At 60.4% G+C, this 10878-nt stretch overlaps 4 protein-coding genes across 4 annotated transcripts; all 4 read left to right on the plus strand.

The window, feature by feature from the left end:
• Positions 1–60: 60 nt before the first annotated feature.
• Positions 61–1101, plus strand: GNI_052360 (histidine phosphatase superfamily (branch 1) protein; the record flags this gene model as incomplete). The annotated part of the gene is made up of 1 exon (XM_011131508.1): positions 61–1101. One exon carries the CDS (start codon positions 61–63, stop codon positions 1099–1101), a length of 1041 nt encoding a protein of 346 aa, XP_011129810.1.
• A 181-nt stretch (positions 1102–1282) lies between these two features.
• GNI_052370 (beta-lactamase domain protein) lies at positions 1283–5186 on the plus strand (the record flags this gene model as incomplete). The annotated part of the gene is made up of 3 exons (XM_011131509.1): positions 1283–2110; positions 2354–4867; positions 4929–5186. The coding sequence occupies 3 exons, from the start codon at positions 1283–1285 to the stop codon at positions 5184–5186; spliced, it is 3600 nt and encodes a 1199-aa protein (XP_011129811.1).
• A 974-nt stretch (positions 5187–6160) lies between these two features.
• GNI_052380 (ring finger protein) lies at positions 6161–6667 on the plus strand (the record flags this gene model as incomplete). The annotated part of the gene is made up of 1 exon (XM_011131510.1): positions 6161–6667. The coding sequence occupies one exon, from the start codon at positions 6161–6163 to the stop codon at positions 6665–6667; it is 507 nt and encodes a 168-aa protein (XP_011129812.1).
• A 324-nt stretch (positions 6668–6991) lies between these two features.
• Positions 6992–10867, plus strand: GNI_052390 (hypothetical protein; the record flags this gene model as incomplete). The annotated part of the gene is made up of 1 exon (XM_011131511.1): positions 6992–10867. A coding segment is annotated over one exon (3876 nt), but the record flags the coding sequence as incomplete, so codon positions are not given.
• Positions 10868–10878: the final 11 nt, after the last annotated feature.

The following is a 10878-nucleotide window of genomic DNA, read 5'->3' on the forward strand; positions in this document are numbered from 1 at the left end:
GGGGGGGGGGGGGGGTGGGTAGGAAAATGAACTACCACACCCAACGCGCATTTCCATAAAATGTTGGTGGTTTTTGTTCGGCATGGAGAGAGTGTTAACAACCTGAGGGGCTTCATGGACCCGGAGGCCACGTACGAAGCTTCCCGAGACCCTGATCCCGAACTAACATGGAATGGGATACAAGGAGGTATCAGGTGCGCATCCTACCTGAGCAGGATTGTTACCTTCATGAATACTCAGAAGAAGAAACATTCTGATAAACTTGAAGCTTCAGGCGGACGTAAACATTCAGAATCCGATATACTTCAAGATGCCGCTCGAGATACCGATGCACTGGATAGGGAGGCCATCGGTCAGGCCTTGGTTCAAGATGATCAGGGTACACCCTTGAAAATACGGGTGCTCTGCAGTCCTTTTAAACGAGCAATTGCTTCTGCAGATATCCTGGCAGCTGTACTCCCAGGAGTTACTGAGATAGCTATTGTTCCCCATATACACGAGGTTGGAGGTCTGTTTGGGAGCGACGGTGGAAAAACAGCAGTTGTTGGACCGACTGCGGCTGAAATTTTGAAGAGCAATCGTGTGCACACACGTTTGCGAGCGCATTTAAACTCGAGCTCAGAAATTACTCCTCCCGCAGGCAAAGCTACTCCTCCCGCAGATGAAGCCAAGGTTGTCAAGCAGAGACGGGAGCCAGATGGCGTGACCGAATACTTAGCCAGTTGCCGGGACGATATTCCGATCACTGCAGAATATCTACCAAAGTCTGGCCCGTGGTGGAATCGGGGGCGCGAGCGGGTTGTGGAGGCCGCGGACCGGGCCAAGCGCTTCATTGGGGAGCTACAATCGGGTGAGTTCGGGGAAGGCGTGGACGCGTTGGTTGTAATCGGCCATGGTTTGTTCCTCGACGTAATCTGGCGCCAGTTGTTGGGGGTGTCAGAGGACATGGATGTGGCCTTTGTGACACATAACTGGGGCATCAGCACCTTGACGGTTGAGGGCGGCAAGTGGACTATTAGTTGTATCAATGACGCCAGCCATATTCCGCTCGAATCTCGAATCCCGCATAGCGTCAAAAGAATTCACCGCACTCCCTACTAACTTTTCCCTATCACCCGCCTGTGTCTCACCCGCCTGTGCCTTACTGCCTTCCTGTGCTTGCCCACCTGTGTGCCCACCCGTGCTTGCTTTGTTTCGGAAACGGTAGTCCGATGCTGAGTGGCAGTTTTCCTCCAGAGCAGTGTTGCGAATATTCAGCACTGCCCGGCCGCAAAGTTTTTTCATGTATTACCTTCTGCCTCTGGCGGCGCTGGTGCCCCTCTACCTGTACCGACACCTATATATTTCGCGACCGACTGGCAACGCCTGTCCGTATCTGTCCGCAAATAACCAAACGGCCGCGACCTTCGTGGCCCAGGCGCATAATGATTTGCACTTCAAGAAGATGATCATACTCGTGGGGTCCACGATCTCCACGGAGGAAGTGGGCATGCGATGGAGAGATGACGCCGACAAAAAGATGCCTCCCACAAAGGATGACGTAGAAGATGCGGACAGCGACCCCCTGGGCGGGTCAATCTTTGCCGACCCTTCCAGCGATTACACGAGTTTACAACTCTTTGCCCACATGTTTTCGGACAATGTAACCTCGAGTCCTGCGGACCTGCTCGACTCGGTACCTGCCGATCGAAATTCAATGACCTTCCTTAGAAGGCTACAAGAGGAGCCTGACCCTAGAGCAGGTTTGGACAACCACACCACCCATCCGACCGGTGATCGCGAAGGCCATCACACTGGCACTTCGACAGCCACTCCCGTAGGTGGTGCCGTTTCCTTAGGTAGTAATACAGGTAGTGGAACAATTAGTGAAGTCTTGGAGACGGTGGTCAGCACGACCAAACCCGCCGTTATTCATGACCAGCTTCCCGGCGTAGACATGGAGCCACCTGGTGAAGCGGAACCTGGCGATGATTGGACTCAATTGGAAGGGTCGCCGGTGCATCCTGTATCGGAGCCTTCCGCCAGTCGTCCTGGGGAGACCGTGGAGCGTCTGGCGGACGAGGCTTTGGCCGCTCCCCCGGGGCCATCAGTCGGTCCATCTGGAATGTGGGTAATGAAGGATCCCACAACGCAACTGGACACCCCCGCAGCCGGACGGGACGCCCCCACCACCGGACGGGACACCCCTACAGCCGGAAGGGAGCCGCCGCCGTTGCTGACCACGGCGACGACTGCAGCTCCACGTTCGACTGCAGCTCAGCGGTCGACTGTCGCGGGCTTGGTTCCTCCAAAAATCGTCGAAGCCTCCTCCCGGCTGTCTTGTCTGTCGCGCCAGGGAGTGCGTGCGTGGCAGTTGCAGGGGTTCTCGTTGGCGAACATTGTGGTGGTGGAGACGTTTGAGGGCTGGGTGGTGTTTGACGCGGGGGAGAGCACGAACACTACGTTGCAGGCGCTGGAGCAGTTGGCGGAGTTGATAGCGTCATGGGAGCCAAGTGTGTGTGAAAGGGCAGGGAGGAGGGTCACACACGTGTTTCTCTCGCATCACCACACAGACCACACGGGTGGGATCAACGGAGTGCTACGGTTTAACGAGCAGCAGGGCGAGTCGGTTGCCGTGACGATATTGGCACACGCGGAAACGAATGAGGCCATGCTTAACTTTTACCTGGCGATGGCGACGAAGAAGTTCAAACGCGCCGTGAAACAATTCGGGACGGCGAAGAGTCTGCGCGACCACGAGCCGACGTCCATATCTGCGGGAATCGGTGGTGCCTATACGCTCGAGAGGGACGACCCCCCTGGCATCATCTTCCCCAACTACGTCTGGGAGGGTGCCAGTCTCGATGTGCCACTGTCGCCGCACCTGCGTATCCAAGCCTTGTACTTGCCGGGCGAGACGCAAGACCAGGTATGCTTCTTCGTACCCCAACTCAGTCTCTTCCACTTCTCGGACAACTTCTACTTCTCTTTTCCCAACGTCTATCCTCTCCGAGGAGGCCCCTACCGCTCCCCCGCGGTCTGGCAAGAAAGTCTCGACGTCTATCTCCACCAATACTGGAGTAAAACCAAAGTCGCCACTCTAGGACACACCAGCCCTGTCTTCGGCCGCGACGCAATTCGTTATATCGTCGAGCGATATCGTGATGCACTCGCCTTTGTGCAACATCAGACCATACGTCTCCTGGATAAGACAAGTGACATCAACCTTATTGCCGATCATGTTAACTCCCTCTTCTGGACCGCCTTCCCGCAATTCGTACCTGAGAAGATGCTTGAAAACGATAACGAAGGCCCGCTCGACGACAAGGGCTCTCTGGACGTCGCACGACGTATGAGCAGGGACCGATCCTTTGGACACCACCGACCTTATGACGGGCAGTCTGGGGCCGACATCAACACGGCTTCGAGCAGTCGAGGACCGCTCCGAACCATGGGTCGTAACGCGGGAAGCGCGTGGTCGCGGTCGGTGGAGAGCGTGGAGGCCAACCTGAACCAGGACGTGGTGTCTAACATGCTCACAGATCCGTTGATGCCGTATTACGGACAGTTGGAGTGGGCAGTGAAGGCGGTGGCGGACGCGCAAATGGGCTGGTTTGACGAGAACCCGATCAAGCTGAATGCGCACAAGCTCAACAACGGGGACCGGTCGCGCAAGCTGAACCAGGTCGTTGACACATTGGGCGCGGCAGCATATAGTGACACCATTCCGGTCCTTAAGGAACTCGTCCAAGACTACATCTCGCAGGGAGAATGTCAGTGGGCGCTGGAGCTCTGTGAGCTGTTCGGGAGCAGCCAACAGAAACTACCGGAACGCGTCCAGCTGGGCCAATGCCAGAAGTTGTCCGCCGAATTACACGACCTAATTCGGGACGGCGAACTTCGGGACGATGCTCTGCCGCTGTCCGGACAGGGCGCCGCCGCGGGTCGGAGCACCGTGAGTTTACTAGATGAGGCGCTGGAATCCGCCGATAAGCTTGAGGATGACGATGACGACGGATATGCGGTAGTAGACGAGTCTCACATGAGCCCGGATTGGCAAGCCAGCGTGAAGATTGTGGGCGGTTCCCTTGTCGCGGGGCCCGGGGTTTCCCACGGAGGTGGAGTCCCGAAAAGTCTAGACGAAGGTGCTGCCCACGGAGGTGTCTCAAACGGAGGTGCTTCAGACGGAGGTGCTTCAGACGCAGGGTTCACTGAGAGCGGGGACTTTGCCGAGGACTTTGCCGGGGAGAGTGGGGAGTTTTCAGCGGGCAGTGGCGACTTCTCGGGGGAGAGTGGGGGGATTGCGGTGCGTAACAAGTTGCTGGAGAAGTTGGTGCGCCATCAGTGGGAGTCATCTCACTGTGTGAAAACTTCGGAGGAGTCCACGCCCGGATCGCGACCCGTCTCCGAAGCGCGTCTCGTCGGTTCAGACTTGCAGTGTCTGCGCAAAAAGGCATTGTGGTGCCTGGCCGAACAGGAGATTAGCGCCAGTGGGCGGAACTGGTACCTGTCGGAAGCCGCAAGCACGGACGCTGACGAGGACGGAAAAGCTTTTACGAGAATGATGCGCGACATCGTCATTGAAAATATTGCAGATCTCGACCCCGTCGTCAAGGGGCTAAGTTACCGATTCGTGCCCTTCGGCGATGCCAAACACAGCAAGGAGTCCTGCATCTTCTACCTAACAATCCTTCCTGAGAAGAATATGCGGAATTCCGTAGATGACCCTGTACTCAATACTCTACCAAATGTTATCAAAATGGAACCAATCGAAAACCAGGCCATCACATACGAAATCCTCTTCAGAAATCAAGTATTCAATGTTAAAAGAATTAATAATGCCTACGATATCGATTGGTACTCGTTGCAGCACTTCAAATCTTTTGATGTAAGCCACTGCTATCACCGCCTCTTCCCGCGTCAATGATCCTCGCATTCCTTCCTTTCAGATGAAACTTAGATGGTCTGGGCTAAAGGCGATTTTCCTACGAAAGCATAGTGCGCCAAGACTCATAATGGACGGAAAACTCAAACTTCCAACTGAATTCCCCGTACCGATCACTGCCTTGCAGCAAGCGAGATCAGACCAGGAAATTAAAAACAGAGTCAACGCGATCTTGAACAAAAAAGGCCGGCTAGGTGTGGTCGACCGAATTCGGATGTTTATACTCTTTGCCGAAATCATGCTGTCATTAGAAACAAGGTGACTTTAGTAGCTTTTAGTAGTTAGCAGTAACCAAATTATAGATTCTTCAGCGCAGCACACACGTGTGTTCAAATCAACAAGTTAAGGAAAAAAAGGGAATCCACTCCGGATCAGCTATCCAGACCTTCAGCGCGATCCCTCCGCCACCGACGTCCAATGTTCGTTCGATGGCCAGTCATGAGTCACTTGAGATAGACGCCAGAAGTGAAATTCTACCAGTTGAGTCGGATGATCAGTTACCACCACCTGCTTGGTATGCAACATTCTTGAACCGCTTGGATGATTTCGACTTCGCGAATCGGAGAACAACCGCAGACGGTTACCCTATTGTGGGGGCTACTACTGATGATGACGCCCCGGCAGAACGGCGGCGGATAAAGGTGCACCCGTCAAGAATTGTGACTGGTATGCATTGGTTTTTAAGGTGAGTTGTCCGCCAAATACGAGGATCTGTCTTTGAATCAGATGTGAGCTCATGGAATGTACGTTTCACTTTGTCTTTGGAACTTGGTTTATGTTTTTCTGTCTTCGAATGCCCCTGTCAGAAATACGGGAACGTTTAACGGGATGGCTGACGCTCATAATTGCCTTGAGTGGTTGCAGATGCGTGATCATCACCATGATAATGGAGGAGCTGAAATGGCTGCAGGAGGCTCAGCGAAACTTTGATATCAGAATGCCTCTAGTTATGCTGATACAGTCCTCTAAGCTATCAGTTTCGCGATGGCTACACATTCTCGACGTGTTGTGGTGGTGCATTAGCTACCAGCTGCTAACACTTTATAAACGGTACACGGTGATTATGAAGCCGCTCGCGAACGGACAAGAGCTCCTTCCAACTAGTTTCGTTTTGCAGCGGTCGGGTGGACGGCCTCTGATCACGTTGGATCCAGTAGAGACCGAAACGATCGCTATTTTAAGGTATGCATTCCGCTTTGGCATCTTGACTCTTGCAGACTTATATCGAAATTTGCCATGGCCTCCCTGTTCGGGTACTTGGTGGTCTTCATCCTCTACACCACGTTTTTCGCCTTGAAGGCCACCACCACGTTCAGTGGGTGGATCTCGCTGATGAGTCCCCCGTCGCTGGTGCGGCTGCCTCCGTTGGGTGCTCGCACCAGCCGCGTTCAGTCCGTGCCGCCCCGCTGTCTCGAGTCCTTCCCCACCCTGGTCTGGCAGACTGACTGGAAGGTCAGGAGCGTGGAGGACCTGAAGCACTCCACTTCTTCTTCCATGTGCCTCGTGTGCCTGCAGTCCTACGCACAGGACGAGACGCTGCGGGTGCTGCCGTGTGCACACGCCTTCCACGCCGCCTGCATAGACGAGTGGCTGGCTACGCACGTCGAGTGTCCCATACGCTGCCAGGTCACGCTCACCGAGCCCTTCGAGGGCCGCTTCGATGAGGCGGTTTTGGAGCGAAACCTCCCCCCCCAGGCCATCGAGTCCCTGCGCAACGTTGAATACCTGCACAGCGCCGCATAACTTTTTATGACTGGCGGCATTGTCCACCAAAAGAACAATGTCTTAGGGGTGTTTGACGGAGAATGGACGAAGGTCGAACGGAAGACGGAACGCTGGATATTGCTGTTCAATGAAAACCAACTGGGGGTGGTAGACCTCGCCGCGTAAGTTGCCAGAGGGCTGCGTCGATTGGACGTCGGTTGCACAAATCGGCAACACGCCGGTGGAAACATCGTTGGAAACGCCGATGCAAACGCCGGTGGACACAAGCGTTTCTTTAGGGCCAAGGGTGTGCTGGAGGAGAGCCCGACGTCGCAGGAGAGTCGGGGGCGCAAGACGGGGCGGATGGCGTTGCGGGTGGGGGCGGCTGCGTTGAAGTTGCGGAGGCTGGCGACGCGTCTGTGTCCGGTGCCGACTGCGCCGATGAGTCGTTTACTGGATGCGTTTGTGGCGATGGAGGAGACGGAGGAGGGTGGCGGGCCGTTGCTGTGTGCAGTGAGTGTCTTGGGGACTTCGGGTTCGCTGGTGACCTTTACATCAGCGCGGGGTGCGAGTCGGTCTTTTGCGTTCGGGAACGTGTACGAGCCGTTGGAGGCGCCCAGTTTGCTGCATGTGCGGCACGTGTTGGATTGGCACCTGTACTTGCGGTTGGGACCGCGCACGGTGGTGCGTTTCTCCGTGGCGCCCAGCTGGGACGTGACGCTGGCGGACGTGCTGAACGCGGTCTGGGACCCGGGTTGTGCGCGTAAGTCGCTCGGCCTGCGCCTGGTGCATTACTGTGCCCTCGCCCAGACGCTGCCGCTGCAGGAGCCCGGGCCCGGTCGTCTCAGCTCCGCCGAGGAGAGCGCCATCGACCTCCTCCGCACCGGAGGCCAGCCGCGCCACCTCTTCCCGCACGAGAGGGGGCAGCTGCTCTGCTACAACCTCGACCCCATCGGCCAGGGCCGCCTGGGCAGCACCGGGCCCCTCGGCGGCCAAGGCCCGGACCCGGAGGGCAACTCGGGCCCAGGGGGCAGTCCGGGGGGCCTACTGGCTCCCTCCTCTGCGCAGGTGATCGCGTGCACCGGCGAGTTCGTGGACAATGAAGGCGCCGCTTACTACCCGGTGGTCGCGGGGCCAGCGCACGCGCGCGAGAACTACCTGGGCCACTTCATGTTGGAGTGCACTCTGCGCCAGCTCAAGGTGACCTACGTGCCCGCGGGTCGCGCCGCGGCGGTGCCGGTCGCCGAGACCGCGCAGCTGCCGGAGTGCAGCTTCGACCGGCTCACGCTCTACCACGTCGGCGTCACGCCCGAACGGCTGCTCGAGGTCGCCGGCAGCCGCGGCGCGCTGGCTGAGTTCGTGCGCCGCAGCCCCTTCCTCTCGAGCGTGCGCCTCGGCCGGCGTCTCGCACTCAGCGCGCCTGCGGCTGCCTCCTACGAGATCCTCCAGCAGGTCCAGCGCCTCGGGCTCTGTCTCTACCGCAAAGCGCCCACGGCCCCGGCGGCGCCCACGGCCCCTGCGGCGGCTCCCGCCGCAGAGTTTGGCATGAAGGTCTCTATTTGGAACACGTGGGCCCCGGGCAGTCCGAGGGGTTCAGGAAGCGAGGTGGAGACGGGAGAGTGCGTGTTCGAGCTGGACGGCGGCGGGTTCGTGGTGAACCGTCCGCTGGCGAGGCGTGGAGCGTGCGGTGTGCCGTTGTTGCCGCCGGGACATGCGTTGAGGGAGTTTGCAGCGGCGCGATTGGCGGTGGCGCCTTGTGCCTTCGAATCGCGTTTGATCGTGGCGGGTGCGGGTGAGGCGGACGAGTTGCGTGAGTTCGTGGTGCCGAAATCCGTGCCGCGCGCGTGTGGTATGCTGGGCGCTAGGGCGGGCGCCTTTCGGGTGCGGGGCGGTGCGCCGGGGGCGTATTCGCGAGCCGTGTTGCCGCACTTGCCGCACTTGGCGGGCTTCGGCGCCAAGGGATTGTTCTGCGCAGTGCTCCGCGGTGCGCGCTCGGTCTGGCTTTCGGAGGACTGTGCGCAGTGGACTGCCTGCGCTGCGCCTGCGCCGCTTTGTCCCGCCCACGTCGTTGCCGTCGCGCGAACCGGCTACCGCAGTCTGCGAGCTCTCGCCGTCGTTCAACCCGGGGCGCCTGCGGCCGGCTCGCTCGCCCGGCGCTGCGAGCTGCACTGGCTGCGCGTCTCCGACACGGAGTGCGCTGCCGAGCTGCTCGCCGCGCACACGCTGCACACCCACACGCTCCTCGCCGACGCGCTCTACCTCGAAGACCGCCGAGCCACCGTCGTGGTCGAGGTCGAGCTCGCCGAGGCGCTCTTGCGCTTCCGCGTCTCCCTCTACCGCGAGGCCTTGGGTGGGGCGTTCGTCTCCGGCGGAGCGGCCTCTGGTGGAGTCGCGCGGAGTGAGTCGGAGTTTGCGTTGGCGGGTGCGGCTTTCCGTCTAGTATCGAGGGTGGACGGCGAGTGCGTGTACTACGCGACGGAGACGGAGTTGTTTTGTTTCGCTCCAGAGCGAGGTTGCTGCCGGCGCGTACGTTCGTTGCCCAAACTTGGGTTCCCGGTGTTGGGCGAGGACGGCGCCGTCTGGTTCCTTGCGGCGGGGGCGTTGCTGGCGGGGCGCGGGCGGCGACTGGCGTTGGGTCAGCAGGAGCGCGTGCTGGCGGTGCAGCGCTGCGCCGCGGCGATCGTCGTCGTGTCCGTTTGTCGCAGCCGGCGACTTGACGACCACCTGTTGATGCGGGAACGGCGCTGGGTCGCCGCTCCGCGCCGCGCTTCGTTCCCCGTTCGCGGTGCCAGTGTCACCTGCGGCTCTGAACTCCGCAGCCCCGACCAACGCGTCTACTTCCTCGGCGTCATCGACCACCGCGCCGGCCCTGCGCTCCACGCCCGCGCCAGTCGCCAGTGCGCCAAGTGCGCCGCGCCGCTCGCGTGGCCGCTCGCCGACCCACCCGTCCTCCTCCGCGCGCGCCCCGGCCTCATCTGTCTGCTCACGGCGGGGGGTGGTGGAAATGCGCTCTACCTCCTCCGTGAGAGGCTGTCCGGGTTGCTCGAATCTGCGTTCTGCAGCTGCGACCCGCACCTCGCGTTTGTGCCCAGCCACCAGGTGCTGGCCGCGCACACGCCGCGGGGTGAGCCCGAGCGGCGTGAACTGGCGCAGCTGCTGGCGCGCGATGGCGACCGCCTCCTCTGCCGCGGCGCCGACGGCTGTCTGCACTGGGTCCCGCGGGCGCAGTGCGTGTCCGCGAAAGCGCGTGCCACTCTGGAGGAGGGCGCCGGTCTACAAGAGGGTGGCCTGGAGGAGGGCCTGGAGGGCGCCGGCCCGACGGGTGCGGGTCTGGACGATCTGGAGTTGCCGCCGCTGCTGACGGTGGAGGCGTGCGTGCGGCTGGCGGGCGCGCCGGTGGACGTGGCGCTGGCGGTTGACAGCGTGGCGGTCCTGACGACGCAGAGTCTGGCGTTGTTGGTCTTGGATCCTAGTTCGCTGAGCGTTACGAGTGCGACGCAGGTCCCGCTTGCGCACTGCTACGCGCGCCTGCTCCCCCTCTTTGGCGACTGCTGGCTGCTCGGTAGCCGCGACGCGAGTGTGCAGGACCTCTTTCACGGGCGCGCGCGGCGCTTGCTCGGTTTCTGCGGGCCCGCCGTGCGCGCCTCTGTCCCGCTCGACGCCGCACACTGCCTTGTCCTCCTCGAACGCAACGCCCTCGGCCTCCTGCGACGCAGCGACCGGGAGGGAGATCGAGTGAGGGATCGGGCGGAGGGCGACCGGGAGGCGCCGGGCGAGGTACAGTTAGTGAAGCAGTTCGCGGTGCCGGAGCTGACGGACCGCGCGCACCTAAGTTTTCGCCGGCGTGAGTGCGGTGGACTGGCGCGTGTGGAGGTCGCCTGTCCGGCCGGCCGGTTGGGAGTGATCGCCTGGCTGGAAGGTTACCTGTTGTGGCTGGACGATGCCTCGCTCTTGGCGCACGCGGAGCCGGAGCCGGAGCCGGAGCCGACTGCCGCGCGGCCGTTACAGCAGACGCTCGCGCGCCTCTGGGAGTTCTACGCCAGTTGCGAGTGGCTTTCCGTCCTCGACTACTTCGACGTGCAGGCGCTCAGCCCTCGCGGACTCTCCACCTGGCGCACCAACAAGCGCCCGCGACGCACTACGCCTCCCGACCAGACGGCCGAGAAGCAGACCGGGGTACCCACTGTTCCTGGCCCCGCCGAGACTCCCGGCCTCGAGCCAGACACGGTGATGGACGAAGTCTCCGGACG

Source organism: Gregarina niphandrodes, assembly GCF_000223845.1.
Source record: "Gregarina niphandrodes unplaced genomic scaffold scaffold00007, whole genome shotgun sequence".
Classification (NCBI taxonomy): Eukaryota; Apicomplexa; class Conoidasida; order Eugregarinorida; family Gregarinidae; genus Gregarina; species Gregarina niphandrodes.